The sequence below is a fragment of the Arachis hypogaea genome, chromosome 19, assembly GCF_003086295.3.
Source record: "Arachis hypogaea cultivar Tifrunner chromosome 19, arahy.Tifrunner.gnm2.J5K5, whole genome shotgun sequence".
NCBI classification, from domain to species: Eukaryota; Viridiplantae; Streptophyta; class Magnoliopsida; order Fabales; family Fabaceae; genus Arachis; species Arachis hypogaea.
In genome coordinates, this window is record NC_092054.1 from 9,707,421 (window position 1) to 9,726,093 (window position 18,673).

At 32.2% G+C, this 18,673-nt stretch overlaps 1 protein-coding gene across 1 annotated transcript; it reads left to right on the forward strand.

Annotated features, from left to right (window-relative positions):
* Positions 1-1,092: 1,092 nt before the first annotated feature.
* LOC112780072 (probable phospholipid-transporting ATPase 4) lies at positions 1,093-9,614 on the forward strand. The gene is made up of 10 exons (XM_025824414.3): positions 1,093-1,365; positions 1,582-3,381; positions 5,029-5,139; positions 5,223-5,499; positions 6,214-6,396; positions 6,521-6,730; positions 6,821-6,946; positions 7,081-7,179; positions 7,249-7,440; positions 8,796-9,614. Exons 2-10 carry the CDS (start codon positions 1,625-1,627, stop codon positions 9,489-9,491), a joined length of 3,651 nt encoding a protein of 1,216 aa, XP_025680199.1. The 5' UTR covers positions 1,093-1,365; positions 1,582-1,624; the 3' UTR covers positions 9,492-9,614.
* The last annotated feature ends 9,059 nt before the right edge of the window (positions 9,615-18,673 follow it).

Here is an 18,673-nt window from a genome sequence, read left to right on the forward strand (position 1 = left end):
GATTATAAGTTAATGTTTTATGTTTAAAATGCATAAGACTTTAGACTAATGCATAATATTGTGTTATTTGTATTGATTTAAATATTTGGTGTTACTAAACAATATTAGTATTGATTATGGTTATGCTTTAATTTTAGAGATGGGTAGGTTCTTGTTATATTTTTTTAAGTGAATTTTACTACGTGAATTGTGAAATAATGGTTGGAGATTAGGTGATTTTTACATGCTAAAGACTTGGTTTTCACCCGGCTCAAAGATGCGTAGGTTTCATCGGGTTTAGGATCGGATTATGGTCTAAAAATTAGGCTCGGTCCATATTTTCGGGTCGAGTCTGGGTCAAACCAAACCCGGTGTGGCCCGGCCCATATACACCCATATGGACAGCCAATGGAACATGACTAATTATTAATTTCCTTTTATTAATTAAACATGAGGTTAATTAAGAAGGTAAAAATTTTATTTTTCAATAAAAGGTTTTGATAAGTCTATGAAGTTTGTCAATAAAAAATTACTTAATATATTTTTTATAAATTGAAATTAGATTTAGTATAAATGATATTTATAATAGTGATAAAAAAATTATAAAAATTAAATTTTATACATTCAGAATTATTATTTTTTATTATGAGGATTCTTTTTAAAAAAATTAATAATAAATAATTAACTATATACTACGTGTATATAAAAAATTAATTACTAAATTAATTGTATAATATATATATTAAAATATAAAATATTTACTAAAATTAAATTAAACAATATATATTTATAGATGAATACATAATAACTTATTTGATAAAATAATATAAGAAATATTAAATTTATAAATAAAGGTGCCCTCTTAAAAATCAATACACAACTCCAATAAAATATTTCCGTTAGTTAGTCCTTTAATATTTGGTTAGTTATATCGGTTATTTTAGTTATTTAGTTTCACCTGCTGGTAGTACTCAGTTTAGGGAGCTGTTACGTAGGACAATGCGAGTCCCAAACTAAGAGAACAAAAACACGTGTTTTTAGATTCTAGAGTTTTCAAATCACAACCAAAATAAGGTGTTATTAAAATTTGTAACAATCAGAAAACAAAAATAGTTGCAATGTTCAGAGAGACAAAAGAAAGAAAAGATAAACGTCATAGAGAAGAGAAAGGAGGCCCAGAAACTTGCTGCCATCTGAGAAATTAAGGAAAACAAAGAAAAAAAGGAAGAAAACAAAGATACAGACAGAGACAGAGACCCAGAGAGAAGAAAGAGACAGTGCGCAGAGTCTCTTTCTTTCTCTTTCATCGTAAAACCCTGGCCATATTTCTTAGTTTGCATGGATTATGGATACGTTCCTTGACATGAATAAGCCAACTCCCATTTGGTGCGCTCGCTTTTCTTATTTATCAAGTTTCCATCATTTTCTTGTATGAGATGTTTCTGTTTTTCATTATATTGGAATAATGTTACAATGAATTTTCCTTTAATATTATCGATCATTTTTGACGTCATTCTTATGCTTTTACAATGAATTTGTCTCATATATCAATTCTTAAACATTATTACTTTTTTCTTTGTTATTTCTTCCCCTTTATGTCAGGCTTTAATTGGGAACAGAGCGGGCGTGTTCATTATTTGGGTAAATGGCACACAAGAGAATAAGAGAACGGCTTCGAAGAAGCGCACTTTACACATTTGCATGTCTCGGAAACCGTGCAACAGAAGATGACCAACCCCACGCGCTTCACGGCGCGGGATACACACGCACCGTGCATTGCAACCAGCCACACCTTCACGAAATCAAACCCCCTTACTATTGCAAGAACGACATTTCTACAACCAAATACAATGTTATCACGTTTCTTCCAACCGCACTCTTTGAACAATTCAGAAGGGTCGCTAACATTTACTTTCTTTTAGCGGCACTTCTCTCTGTCTTCCCAATCTCTCCCTTTAGCCCAATAAGCATGATCGCGCCTTTGGCGTTTGTAGTGGGGCTTAGTATGGCCAAGGAAGCATTGGAAGATTCTAGAAGGTTCCTTCAGGATGTCACGGTTAATAACCGGAAAGTGAATCACCATACCGGAAACGGTGTTTTTGAACCCAAGGCATGGAAGGATATTAGGGTTGGTGATATTGTTAAAGTAGAAAAAGATGAATTCTTCCCTGCGGATCTTCTTTTCTTGTCATCAAGCTATGAGGATGGGATTTGTTACGTTGAGACAATGAATTTAGATGGCGAAACGAATCTAAAGGTGAAAAGATCTTTGGAAGCTACCTTGGGTCTTGATAGCGATGAAACTTTTAAGGATTTTACCGGAACGATTCAAGGTGAAGATCCGAATCCGAGTTTATACACTTTCGTTGGGAACTTTGATTATGAACGACAGGTTTATCCTCTTGATCCGAGTCAAATTCTGCTCCGTGATTCTAAGCTTAGAAACACTGATCACATTTATGGAGTTGTGATTTTCACTGGTCATGACACAAAAGTGATGCAGAATTCAACACGTTCTCCTTCGAAAAGAAGCACCATTGAAAAAAAGATGGATTTAATCATATACATTCTCTTCGCTGTTCTTGTTATCATCTCGGTTATGAGTTCCGTAGGGTTCATGATAAAGACGAAGTACAAGGCACCAAACTGGTGGTTCTTGAGGCCTGATAACATTGAAGTTCAGTATGATCCACAGAAGCTTGGATTGGCTGGGTTGAGTCATTTGGTAACTGCACTGATTCTCTATGGATACTTGATTCCAATCTCGCTTTACGTTTCGATTGAGATTGTGAAGGTTTTACAAGCAAGCTTTATTAACCAAGATATTCACATGTATGATGAAGAAACTGGGACTGCAGCTGATGCAAGAACTTCGAATTTGAATGAAGAGTTGGGTCAAGTTGACACCATTCTTTCTGATAAAACTGGAACGTTGACATGCAACCAGATGGACTTTTTGAAATGCTCCATTGCTGGTGTTGCGTACGGTGTTCGTGCAAGCGATGTTGAAGTTGCTGCGGCGAAGCAAATGGCATCGGAGGTTGACAAAGATGGAGAGGAGAGTGATGTTAATGAGAATTATAGTGGTTCAGAGAGTGCTGGTTCAAAAAGGCCTCCAATAAAAGGGTTTGGTTTTGAGGATGATCGTTTGATGAATGGAAACTGGGTAAAAGAGGCTAACGTTGATGACCTTTTGTTGTTTTTTCGAATATTGGCGGTTTGTCATACCGCCATTCCTGATTATAATGAAGTAACTGGGAGTTTTACATATGAAGCGGAGTCACCTGATGAAGGTGCTTTTCTTGCTGCAGCAAGAGAATTTGGGTTTGAGTTTTGTAGGAGGACTCAGTCAAGTGTTTTCATACGTGAAAAATATACTAATCCTGGACAAGTCGTTGAAAGGTGAGTCAGTATCTCACTATCTCTAGTATTCTTCAACATTATTGTCTCTCTTTTTAGTTTACAACCCTGATATTTTTGTCTCAAAAAGATTTAAATAGATTTAATATTGTTTATGCCTTAATTACAAAAGAGATACTTAAGAAAAATAATGAAAATTCAGGTCCTATTAACTCAAGTCTATATTGTTTTAATTTCACTATGCAACCAACTAGAATTTTATCAACTTCTGTCGATTCTTATTTATGTCTATGTTTAATAGACGTATCTTTGTAGATGTGTCTAATAGAAATGTCTTTATTACGAATGTGTTTAATGAAAATGTCTTTGTCTTTGTAAATATATTTTTTGGATATATCTTCTTGTACATATGTCTTTTAATAAATGTATCTTTAATATTAATTATTATTGACAATAAGTTGACAGATAATATCTTGATACTCTATACTTTTTCATATTGTTTAAATTTCATAATTAGATAATTAATTTAAAAATTTAAATTTTAATTATAATTGACTTTCCCATTTTAAACCATTGTTCACATTGTTAATTCAAATTATTGTTTCTCTATATTTTCTACATTTAATATTGTTTTGTGCCTTAATTACAAAAGAGATACTTAACAATAAAAATGGTGAAAACCAGTTTCAGTTAACTTCATGTGAAATTGATAGTTAAGAATTGTTAAATGATTTGATATATTTAACTAAATTATCATTTAACGGCTTTCAATTATCAACTTCACGTAAAGTTAATTGCACCTGAGTTTTCACCGATAAAAATACAATTAGGTAAAGTATAATTTTTGTCCATAACATTTGTAATTTTTTAAAAAAATACTCTCATCATTTAATTGTATATAATTTTATCCCTAACGTTTTTTGTTGGTGTAACAAAATTATCCCTTGATGTTAATTTCACGTGAAATGTTGGGATAAAATTAAAGACATTTATAGTTTTGAAATAAATAAAAAATGTTAAGGACACAATTGAATGAATTGAAAATATTAGGAGAATAACATTAAATAAAATTAAATATTAGGGATATTTTTAAAAAAATTTGTAATCTTAAAAATAAAAATATACTTTACCCAAATATAATTGATATGTAAAAGAACATAATTTAAAATTATTTTATTAATTTAATAGTTATAATTACATATTTATTATATTTAATTTTATTTAATTATTTCAATAATAATTAAATAATATGAAAAAATAATTTTAAATATTTTTTATTATTTCTCAAATATTTTTTTAACGTAATAAACTAAACAACTAAAAACTCTAAATTCTAACCTATACAATAAAAAATGTAATTAACTAAGCAAGTATTCTCAACTTGTTATTACTATGTTGGTCTTCTTGTCTACCTATTTATTCATTAAATAAAGTTTAATATCTTCTAACATAAATATTATTAAGTTTTCTCTTACCTTTTTAAAATCTCAACGATATTAAGTATTTCACCTATACTTAATATTGGAACAATATTAAAATTATTTAAAATCTTTTAAGATAATAATATGCTATTTTAAAATTTAAAAAAAAAACTGAGACTTCACTTAAATATTAATAGTTAATAATTAAAATATTAATTGATCTCTTTCTATAATTTCTTCTAACAATTTTTTTTTTGTTACGTTGCAGAGAATTTAAACTCTTGAATTTGCTTGATTTCTCTAGTAAAAGAAAACGTATGTCAGTGATTGTGAGAGATGAAGAAGGAAACATTATTCTTATGTGTAAGGGGGCTGACAGGTTAGCTTATAGAGCATGTTATGCATGTTATTCCTTTCTAATATTATTCTTTTAGTGGTGATGACATGAATTGTTTTATGTAGTATCATATTTGACCGTTTGGCAAAGAATGGAAAAAAGTATTTGGAGTCTACAACTAGACATTTAAATGAATATGGAGAAGCCGGGTTGCGAACACTAGCCTTGTCTTATAAAAGGCTTGATGAGGAAGAATACTCTGCTTGGAACAATGAGTTTCAGAAGGCCAAAACTTCTGTTGGCGTTGATAGAGAAGCAACACTTGAGCGCGTTTCAGAGATGATGGAAAAAGACTTGATTCTTGTTGGAGCTACGGCTGTGGAAGATAAGCTCCAAAAAGGGGTACTAATTCAATACTCATTCAAATTATCTAAAATATTCTATATTCATTTTACTAATCTAATTTTTTATGATTGTTAAATTAGATTATATTTATAATAATAATTAAAATTATAAAAAATTATGTACACACTAAATTATTTACCAAATTAATTACTATATATATATATATATAATATATGTGTTATTTTATTCATTTTAATGTGTATTTTATATTATAACATATATATTATATAAGACTGCATTTGTTTCTGAGAATAGGATAGGACAAGACACTGAAAATAAGACATAATGAACAGAAACACAAAATTTTGTGTTTTTGTATTCTATTTAGTGATAAATTAAAATAAATTATGATAATCTTTTTTAAATTTTTTTTTTCATTCAAAAAATTTAAAAAGAAAAATATAATAATAAAAATATAATTATAAGAAATTAAGAAAAATAATAAAAAAAAAATAAATTGTGTTTCTTGTTTGTTTTTGTGTCCTTTGATGATACAAAATATACTAACTCAATATCTTTAGACACGATATTTATGTTTATGTCTCATCTGTTTAACACGATTTTATGTGTCTGTGTCTCTGTTTTAATGTTCTGTTCCTATAAATAAATGTAACCAAGTAATTGATTTGATAGTTGATTTTTAATATACTAAAATTATAATATATATTTGCTTCAAATCCAAGTTCAAGCTTTTTTGTTTTAATTTCTTAGGTTCCCCAGTGCATTGACAAACTTGCCCAGGCGGGCCTTAAGATCTGGGTATTGACAGGGGATAAAATGGAAACAGCAATCAACATTGGATTTGCATGCAGTTTGCTACGACAGGGCATGAAGCAGATCTGTATAACTATTCCAAATTTAGATGCAATGCCGGCCAGTGATAGCACCAAAGAGGTACCTTAGCTTTATTTTTTTTGTTTCCAATTTAGATAAAGAGTTTTAATTTGGTCTCTTTTTAAGGGACTTAAGGGTTTCATCTGATGAAGATAGGCCTAGTTCTTTAATTTGACGCACGCAGGCCATCAAAGATAACATTTTGAACCAAATTACGAATGCATCACAAATGATAAAGCTAGAGAAGGATCCTCATGCTGCATTTGCATTAATTATTGATGGAAAAACTTTGACCTATGCTTTAGAAGATGATATGAAGCGCCTATTCCTTGCATTGGCCGTTGATTGTGCATCAGTCATATGCTGTCGTGTCTCTCCCAAGCAAAAGGCATTGGTATGTATGTACCTAAATTCATTTAATCTCTTATTTTAATAAATTAATTAAAGTCATTACTTAATTAATTTCATAAGCTTTGGTCATCAGGTAACAAGGTTAGTGAAAGAAGGAACCAAGAAGACCACACTAGCAATAGGTGATGGTGCAAATGATGTTGGCATGATTCAAGAAGCAGATATTGGTGTTGGAATCAGTGGGGTTGAAGGGATGCAGGTTAATTATAATAACTTTAAACGCTTCAAAATATTGTTCAATATTCAGTGTAACATGTTCTCTCATTCTACAAATCTAAGACCTAAGACAAAAAATAAATATCAAACTTCTTGGCTCATATAACTTGATTTCAGGCGGTGATGGCTAGTGACTTCGCTATTGCTCAGTTTCGGTTTTTAGAGAGACTTCTCGTGGTCCATGGACATTGGTGTTATAAGAGAATTGCACAAATGGTAATTTATTAACATTCAATTTCATCATTATTCTCACAAATCTGAACTAACTTGTTAATTGTTATGCAGATATGTTATTTCTTCTACAAGAACATAGCATTTGGACTAACCATATTCTATTTTGAGGCCTTCACAAGCTTCTCTGGTCAATCAGTTTATGATGACTGGTACATGATATTGTTCAACGTTGTTCTAACATCCTTGCCTGTCATTTCACTTGGAGTTTTAGAACAAGATGTTCCATCAGAAGTTTGCTTACAGGTTTATCTATCTTTTCTGAAATTTTTTTCACAAATGATTTTTTCCTAAAAAAGTAGTATGTTAAGTAAAAACATGCAAATGTTAATATGCTAAAAAAAATTGCGTATTTTAAAAATTAATTTACTATTAAAAATAAAAAAATTAAGAAAAATAAAAAATAAAATTCTCTAAATATAGTACTTTTTACTTAATAAACTTAATTTTATATCTAATACATTTATTTATGCAAGGGTTTTTTTTATTTTGAATTCTAAAAATCAGATGGATCTATTTTTTATTATACTAAAGAAAAAATTTTAAAAACTAAGATTACCACTCAATATTACAACCAACATTTAATATAAAAAAATAACATTTGAAATATTAAAAATAAAAATATCTAAAATATAATTAGAAGAAACATACATCAAAATTTAAAATCAATAAAAGCTCATCTTTAGTTTATACAAAATTTGTTTAGAAATCTGTTATAATATTGAATAAAATGGATTATTATAGTATGGTAAAAATTTATATATAGTTGTCTTGAATACTGTTAAATAATTTAATATGTTCGACTAAATTATTATCAACGTCTTTTAACTATCAATTTCATATGAATAATATGAAGACAACTGCATGGATCGATTCACTTTATAGTATTGTTTTTTGAAGTTATTCTTTACTAAAAGTAAAATTCTTGGGATCAGTAATTTTTAGTATTTTTTGTCATCATTTGGCGAGAATAAATACTAAATTATCATTTTATTAATTTATGTGTACAAATTCTAAAAAACGTGGATACAATTTATATTGATATATGAGTATAAAATATATTGATTTATGTGTGTAAAACTCTAATAAATATAGATGTAAAGTATATACTTTTTTGTGTACAAAATATCTGAAAATATAAGTGCAAATTATTGTTGGCTAAGTATTGATAAAAAAATGATAATATTTGGCTACCAAAAATGATAATATTTGTTCACCATGTAGTTTTGCTCATACTAAAATTTTACTTTATATTGTACTAAAATTTCAAATTCATTGATGAGAATACCTTAACCATTTAGGCCAGTGTAAATAAACAGTTTAATTAAACTCTTTTTAAAAAAATAATTTAAATAATAAATAATTATATTAAACATACTTTATAAATAAGTTATTTTATATTTAGATTTTTAATTTTAAAAGTACTTATTTTAAAAGAAATATGATAAAAAAAATTTATTATAAAAAAATTGTTTAATTTTAAAAATTATACCAAACATTAATACTACTAATTTTTATAAATAAAAAATTGAAACTTCCAAACATGCCCTTATTATTATTATTGATAAGTTGTTTAACTTGTTGTTGCTCTTTATTTGTAGTTTCCTGCACTGTATCAGCAAGGACCAACAAATTTATTCTTTGATTGGTATAGAATACTGGGATGGATGGCCAATGGTGTTTACTCCTCAATAGCCATCTTTTTCTTTAACATCATAATCTTCTACGACCAAGCATTCCGGTCCGACGGTCAAACCGCCGACATGGCCGCGGTCGGCACCTCAATGTTCAGCAGCATCATTTGGGCCGTGAACTGCCAAATTGCCCTAACAATGAGCCACTTCACATGGGTTCAACATGTGTTTGTTTGGGGAAGCATAGCCACTTGGTACATCTTCCTCTTCTTATATGGTGCCCTTTCACCAACATACTCCAAGAATGCCTATAAAATATTGGTTGAATCTCTTGGACCTGCACCCATTTATTGGATAGCAACGTTCTTGATATCAGTTTCTTGCTTCCTTCCATATCTAACTCACATAGCTATCCAAAGATGTTTCAATCCCATGGATCATCATATTATACAAGAGATTAAGTACTACAAGAAGGATATTGAAGATAGACACATGTGGAAGAGGGAGAGATCTAAGGCTAAACAAGAGACAAAGATTGGATTCACTGCAAGAGTTGATGCTAAGATAAGACAGATTAAAGAAAAGTTACATATAAAGCAACAGCAACAACAACAACATTCTACACTTACCAGTTCAACAACCCAATCACCCTCCTTATTGTAACACAATTTTGGGTAACTTTTTTTAGGGACTTTTTATTAACCCATTCTAACTGTTTATATATATAAGTGATTTGTCAAACTGGGATGAACCAATTGATTAAGAGCATGGAGATCATTGTCCCAAGTTTTGTCTTATTGTTTTGCTTACTAGCTAGAAGGTTACTTCTTATTTTTTTTTTTTTTTAATCTAAAGTAGTTAGGTGTTAGAAAATGGAAGCTAAATTTACAACAATCCTAGTTTTCAAATTAAGTTGATATATATAACAGTATGTTTATACTGTTGTAAATAGCAGTTTTTTATTTAATAGGTCAAAAATTGTTATTAAAATTAAACCACTATTATTTCTGGATGACATGAATGGTAATTTTAGAAAATGAGTTGATTTTAAAGATTGATTAATTTGTCACGCAATTATTAATTATTAAAAACCTCTCGTTAGTAAGCAAATTTAGTTTTCTTTTTTAGTTCAACTAATTAAAATTATATTTGGATGGTGGGTAAGTATGTCAATTGTAGTTAGTAAATTTTTCTATTTAGTAAATTAATTTTTATAATTATTTTTTTTAACAAGCAAACTCAATACAATAAAGTGGAGCGACAAAGAACCAAATCTCAAAAATTAACATCCAACAAATAAATAAATAGAAATGATTCTTAGTATCATTTTCGGCATAACCATCAACAACCAAAGAGATCTAAGCTATTTCACTCTCTATAGCGACAAAGATTTCTGAAAAATATCTTCTACACCCGCTTCTTTATTATTAAAGATCCGTCTGTTCCTTTCTAGCAAAACGTTCCAAATAACGGCAAATAAAGAAGCAGATGAGCCACTTGTTGCGTTCCTCTTTTCTATTAATAATACTTGTCCAACTATCAAAGTGTTCTTTTATTGAACCCGGAGCAGACCACAACCTTTCAAAATTAAATAGCCATTCACACCACACTTGTCAAGTAAACTCACAATCAAGAAACAAGTGGTGAATATGTTCGACGCCTTTTTTACATAATACGCACATGTTATTATCACCATGTCTAATAATTCCCAACCTATGCAATTTTTCTTTAGTATTAACTCTTCCTATTAAAGCAAACCAAATAAATAACTCCACTCGTGGCGGAATCAAACCTTTTCATATGGTTCTGGTAAAACTATAGCTGGTGATATTCTCTGGGATTGTTTCTGACTGCATCACTGCACAAAAGAGTTAGTTAAAAAAAATGTCTTCTTTGTCAAACTTCCATACAACTCTATCTTGTGCATCATATGCTAGCTTTACAGGCATTAAAGTCTCATGTAATTGATCCACTAAATCCAACTCCTATTGGTATAACTCTCGCCTCCACTGGAAGTTCTAAATCCGCTCTAACCCATCCCAAAACCCACAATCTCCTATAATAGATCCTCTTTGGTTTGAAACAGAGAAGAGTCTCGAAAAATTCATCTTTAGTGAACTACTTTGTAACCAGACATCTTCCAAAAAATGAGTTCTCCTTCCATCACCCACCTCCATAGACAACTCAGCAATCATCTTTTCTCTCACATTACTATCCTTGAATTGCAGCTGACAGATATTCTTCCATGGATCCCCTCTAGGCAAAATCTAAACTGATAACATCATACTGGGGTTCAAGTTATAACAAGAGCATACAACCTTCTTCCATAATTGACACTCCTCTTTTGAAAAACACCACCACCACTTGAAGAGGAGTGTTGTGTTCCTAACCACGGCATCCCCCACCCCAACCCACCCAACTTTTTAGGAGCCTGATCCACTTTCTACTTAATCAGCGCCAATCCATTTCTACCTTCCTCTTTGCTTCATAGGAATTTTCGCTGCAATGAAATCACCTTATCTGCCACTGATTTCAGCATCTTATATAGGCTCAAATAGTACATCGTACCGGCAAGCTATTTAACACAGATTTAAAAAAGACTAATAACTTACCCGCTTTATTGAGCACTTTTGCCTTCCATAAGCTAAATTTCTCCTCTATCTACTTTATCAATTATCAGGTTTCAAGTCCTGACCAGACTTAGGTTCGCTCTTATATATAGAAATGCCAAGATATCTGACTGGAAGGTTAGCCTCCTTACATTCCAACAAGTTGCACATGTTGTAAGTTCACTGCTGATCATAATTGATTAGGATTAAACTTGATTTATCGAAGTTGATACTTAACCCTGACATCACCTCAAAACATCTTAGTAACCTGGCATAGTTTCTGATGGTCTCCTCCTCCGATGGACAGAACAATATAGTGTCATCTGCAAACTGGAGATATGACAACTCTATATTATCCTTGTCAACTAGCAAAGGCGAAAAACATCTGTTTCTGACTGCCTCCCCTAACATCTTATGCAGAACATCAACAACAAGAACAAACAAAAAAGAAGACAGTGGATCAACTTGTCTCAAACCCCCTCCATCTTAAAAGGTTTAGATGATGAACGTCATTTATCAGAATCGACATAGAAGCAGTACTAACACACTCCTTTACCCATTCCCTCTACCTCCAACCAAAACCCATCTTCTATAATACAATATTCACAAAGCTCCATTTTATCCGATCATAAACCTTCTGAAAATCTAATTTAATGATTGCCGCTTTATTCTTTCTCATCTTTAACTATTGTACTGTTTTAGAAACAATAAGTGCTCCATCATGTATTTTTTGACTCTTCACGAATACACTCTGAATCGTTCCTACTAAATCTGGTATTACCGATCTCATCTTTTTTATTATTACTTTAGAAATAATTTTGTATACGTAGTCTACTATCTTAATCGATCAGAAATTCTTAATCTCTTTGGGTCCAATAAACTTAAGTGTTAGGACTATCCACGTAATATTAAAGAGAAGACAACTTTGATGACTGAAAGTTTGAATGTTATGTTAGTGTGTTTAAGGATTAAATTAATGCTAATAAAATTGTTAGTGTGAATATATACCATAAACTCTTCTATTATGTAGAGATCATAATTTTCCCTTTAAAGATAAAGTAAGAGATTTTAGAAGTATATGAAATGAAAAACCTATCTACAATTCTACGTAACTACTGTGTTGGTCATGAAATAAAATTTAAAAGATAGAATAAGAAGTTTTAGCTAATAAATTTTCCAAAGATTTATTTAATAAGGTGAATCCTATAGAAATTATGCTTAATTTATTAAAAAAATAAATAGATAATATTTAATAAATTTTAAATATTTAATTTTTTATTTTTAAAAACAAGTTATTAGACGTTACAATAAAAAAATACTATACGATTCACGGTATAAATACATTGTTGTCTAAAAATTGTTGTTCTTTTTAATTAGAAATTCTACTTTGTAATTTTACCAAATATTCTTAACAAAATTTTTATTATAATAAAAGATGATATTATCATGTTTTTTAATTCTGATTTTTTATTTTAATAAATAAATTAATTATAATAATTACTGAAATAAATAATTTAAAAAATCATAGTTTCTCTATACTTATTTAGAAGTCGCGGGTTCGAATCTCTCTATCTTTAGTAAAAAAAATAATTTCGTTTGTTGCATGGAAATACATAAAAATTTAAAATATAATTTAGATAACCTTATCTCAAAAAGAACTCAATGAAAATGTTAACATGTTTATTTAAAATATTTTATTTTTAAGAGTTTGGTCCAATTTAAATCATTAATATTTTTTATTATTTTTAAAAATTATATTTAATTATTTATAAATACATATATCTCGTTTACAATGTAAATGAAATAAGAGAGAGGTATTTATTTCGATAGATATTTTTTAAATTATTTATTTAGTAATTATTATAATTTATTTATTTATTAAAATAAAAAATCTATTTTAATTCAACATGTCTATTTTAATAAGGGTACATTTATTTCGGATTCTCATAAAGGTAATTTTATAACTGTTTGCACATTCTTGAAAAAAACTAAACTGATTTTAATGGAATCTACTCTATTCAGTTTTTTTAAAATGAAAATTGAAAACTTTTCTTTTCAATATTTTATTATTTTATAATCTTTATGTCGATATATATATTTAAAAAACGAATATTTTAGAGAACAAAGAAAAGCAAGTAAAAGTTTATTTCTGTTAATAAAAAAACACAAATTGACTAGTTAAAACTGACTATTTTTTTGGGCTTTATTTTTTGTGGGAAAAGTATTTTTCGAACCTTGGTGGACCAAATAGAAAGATACTATTTTAATAGTGAGGATGTCATCCGTACAAAAATTTTTTAAAATTATGTATTTGACCCAAAGCCTAATCAAATTGTAAACCGATTCAATTTGGTTGGTCTGGTTGGATTGGAATGATAAGACCCGGTTTATTAGTTTTTTTTTTTTTTTGACGAAATGAATTACCTTTTCTCTTGTAATATAAATAAAAGGTAAATAAAATTCAATAATTAAGCTCAAACACAGAGTTTAAAGCTTGAAGCTTGAAGCTTGAAACTTGAAGCTTGAAGTTAGAGAGAAACGAAGAAGATAATTACATTGGATCTGATCAAATTGAATAAAAATGAGTTTGTTGAGTCCAAAAACGGAGAAGCTAGTGAAAAGGATAACCATTGTTGCAACTGTCACCGCTTCCTATTTCCTCTTGACTGCTGATTATGGCCCTCAGCCCAACTCTCTCGACTCTGTCTGTAATCTTTCTTTTTCTGTCATTCAAAAGCTTTAATCTTTACCCTTTTCTTCATCTGGTTCCTTTTCTATGTTATTGTTATTATTATGGGATAAATGCTCTAGTTTTTCTCAAACTTCTCAGTTGATTTTGTGGTTTATGGCTATTACTTATTAGTTGCAAGTTTCATGGTTACAATTTGAAATTTTTTGTCTCAAACAAAGCTCAGGTTAGCTCATCTAATTTGGTATTGGTTATTATCATATTCTATTTGGGAAACTTTGAGCAAAGGGGTGTTTTTGAGGTATTCAAATTGATATATATTGGATGAATGCTAGTTTCAATTTGAAACTTTATTCAAAATCTACTGGTGAATTGGGAGTTGGACCACCATGATTATTCTACTGGTGCATGGTTCCCTTCTCAAAAACTATTCAAATAATCAAATATCAATACTTTCATTTTTGCAAGTACATGCAATTGCTTGTGGATGAGCTGTAAAATGTTGCACTAATAACTAACTTTGTATATTAGAAACTATGGCCTTGCAATAGAGATAAGTATGTGTCTTTTGTAGTTAGAATGCTATTTCTAGAACATCTTTTCTGGTTGTATTCTGAAAATTAATTTCTTCATTTGAGTCACTTTTTTAAGTATCGCTGAATAAACCTTGTTAATAGAGTGCATAGTTTGAGCCCTTAATACTTATGTGTTTCACTGGCAAGAGTGCCTGAATGTCAATCCATTAATCTACTACAATTGGATTTTCAAAACCCAAAAGCTTCAGAAAATGTTCGATTTACAGTTTTTATTAAGAGCATCTGTTAGTCTTATTATTTAAGTTTATGTTATCTTAATGGCAGGTTAAGAAGCAAATACTTTTAGCTCAGAGTACCATGAAGGAGTACATTTTCGGATCAAAGAGAGTCTCAAGAAAATCACCTGGCGAAATTGAACAACGGCAAGGAGAATCCATGAACTTATCTTCATACTATGATCATAAACATTTGATTCATCTTGTTGAGTTAAGGTTTTCTTTTTAGCCATTTGCATCTGTAAATTAATGTTGTCTAATAGAATGATTTAATGACAAGAAATGTTCGTTATACTCATTTTACATGAGAAAGTGTGCCGACTCAAGTTCAGTACTAATGGCATAAATGGCATAAATATTTTGTTTATCTTTTGTTAACTTTTCTCTCCTTTTATTTGGATCATGTGGTCTATTATATAAAATGAAGCATTCACAAGTGTATATCTTCGTTATGAACCAACCTTCATATTGTGTAAAGTGAGCAAAAAACTCTCATCATTATTGAATGAACAGCATATTTAACATTATGACACCTTAAGTATGATGAAGAAAGGGAAAACAAATTTACTGCAAAAAAATATTAGATATGTACTCTTCACCTGTTTTTTTTTTTTTTTTTTGAAAACTAAAGAGCTCAACACACTAGGTGGAGCAAACAGCGTCAAACAAACAAAAAAGAACAACAACTCCAAAGAAAAACAACAATCAAAGAAAAAGATTCGCGTGTCATCTCTGGCATAGCCATCAACAACACTAGAACTGGGCACCACTCCACTCCTTGCAGCTGAGCATGGTGTCGCGGATAATATCTTCTACGCCTTTGGTTTGATTCTAAAAAATTCTCCTATTCCTCTCCATCCAAATGTGCCAGATGATCGCATAGAAGCACCTCAGACGCTGCTTTTAAATCTCTTTTCCATGCAGTTCCTCTGTCCAGCTTAGAAAATGGTCCTTCAACACCCTCGGACAAGACCAAAGCCGGCCAAAGGCAGCTACCCAAGCACTCCACACCTGCCAAGCAAATTCACAGCCAAAAAACAAGTGATCGACATGCTCAACATCCTTAGTGCATAAAATACAACTCATATCATCCTGGCTGATAATCCTGAACCGACTCAACCGCTCCTTAGTATTCACCCTGCCTACTAGTACAAACCAAGCAAACAGCTCCACTCTTGGTGGAACCAACCCTTTCCAGATAGTGTTCGTGAAGCTGTAGCTGGTGACATCCTCGGATAGCATTCCTTCTTGTAGCACCTGCACAAATGAGTTAGTCGAAAAGATGCCAAGTCTATCAAATTTCCACACAACCCTATCCTCTCTAGTAGTCACTAGCCTGACAGGTCTCAAAGTCTCATGTAGCTGACTCAGAAAGTCTAGCTCTCACTGGAATAGCTCACGCCTCCATTGGAAGTTCCAAACCCACTCTAGCCCATCCCAAAACCCACAATCCCCAATGACCGAATCACATTGGTTTGAAACAGAGAAGAGCCTAGGGAACCGCTCTTTCAAGGATCCACACTGTAACCATACATCCTCCTAAAACCGAGTCCTTCGTCCATCACCAATTTCCATAGCCAGTCCTGTGATCATCTTATCCCTGAGTTGTTGCTCCTTAATTTGCAAATGGCAAATATCCTTCCATGGGCCTCCTCCCGTAGGCAACACTTGAGTGGACAGTAACTCATTCGGTCTCAAATTATTACAGGAACAAACCACCTTCTTCCAAAGCGGACACTCATTCTTAGCAAAGCGCCACCACCATTTAAACAACAAGGCAGTGTTATAAAGCATAGCATCTCCGACTCCCAACCCGCCTAGCTTTTTCAGGGCCTGTACCAATTCCTATTTCACCAAGGCCATGCCATTCCTCCCATCCTCCTTACTCCAAAGAAACCTTCTCTGTAAGGAAATCAACTTCTCAGCAACTGCCTTCGGCATCTTATAGAGGCTCAAATAATACACTAAAAGGCTATTCAAGACTGATTTGATGAGCACCAACTTTTCCGCTTTGCTTAGCACCTTTGCCTTCCAAAGGCTTAGTTTCTCTTCCACTTTATCAATGATGGGCTTCCAGGTCTTAACTAGCCTCGGATTAGCTCCTAAGGGAACTCCAAGGTACTTCACAGGGAGGGTATCCTCCTTACAACCCCACAGCAAACACATACGGTGCACCACTGTTCTTTACAATTGATAGGAATTAAGCTGGACTTGTCGAAATTAATACTGAGCTCTGACACCAACTCAAACCATCGCAGGAGCCGCTTGTAGTTCTTCATTGTCTCGTCTTCAGGGGGACAAAACAAAATTGTATCATCAGCAAACTGGAGGTGTGATAGCTCCACACTGTCCCGACTAACCACCAAAGGCAAGATACGTCCATTCCTAACTGCCTCACCAACCATTCTATGCAAAACATCCACAACCAACACAAAAAGAAACGGAGAGAGTGGGTCACCTTGTCTCAAACCCCTTTCTATTTTAAATGGTTTAGAAGGCGATCCATTAATCAGGACTGACATAGAAGCTGTGGTCACGCACTCCATAATTCACGCCCTCCACCTGCACCCAAACCCCATTTTTTTTGCAGCACAAAATCCACAAAGCTCCACTTGACTCTGTCATACGCTTTTTGGAAATTTAGCTTGATAATACCTGCCTCCTTTTTTCTCCTTTTAAGCCAGTGTACCGTCTCACACGCTATGAGAGCCCCATCATGAATATTCCTACCCTTGACGAAGGCGCTCTGAGTCTCCCCTACCAGCTTTGGCATCACTGCTCTCATTCTCCTCACTAAAACCTTCGAAATAACCTTGTACACACATCCAACCATACTAATAGGTCTGAGGTCTTTAATCTCTTTCGCGCCAATGAACTTAGGGGCCAGCGCCACCCATGTAATGTTGGAATCTGCTGGTAACCTTGATGTCTGAAAGAACTCCACCACCGCGGCCATAAAATCAGCCACAATCTCACCCCAGCACCTCTTAATGAAGTTCATGTTGTACCCATCACAGTCTGGCGCCTTCGACGACTCACAATCCCATACTGCCTCTTTAATTTCCTCAGCCGATGGTATCACCTCCAAGGTTGCAGATTCTTCCTCAGTTATCCTTTCTACAGACCATCCCTGAACCCCAACATCGGAGAGCTCTCCTGATGATACAGCTCTTTATAAAACTCTTTAATCGCTAATTTGATCTTAGCTTGGTTCCTTACTAGTCTGCCATTGACTACCAGAGCATCAATTCGATTATTTCTCCGTCGTGCTGATGCTATATGGTGGAAGTACCTTATGTTTCTGTCCATATCCTTTGCTTGCCTAGACCGAGACATTTGTTTCCAGTGTATTTCTTTCCTTTCATACCACCTCTCACAGCATGTAACTAGCGCCTTCCTCCTAGCCTCAATAGTTCCATCATACACTCCATTACCTGCCATATCATCCACCTTTTTAATCTCTTCCTCAAACTTCGCGATCTTCTTATCCATGTCACCAAAGTTTTCCTTATGCCATCTTCCCAAAGGCCCCTTAATGCCTTCAATTTCTAAGAGAAATCCATCGCCCCTAAACTTCTCCATTCCTCATTGACCATTCTAAGAAAACCTTCGTGTGTAAACCACGAATCAAGACTTCGAAAAGGCCTAGGCTCTCCCATCATCCTCTTATCTTCGTGTGTACTCTTCACCTGTAATTGTAATAGTTGTTAAAATATCATTTATGTTTTATACTCTC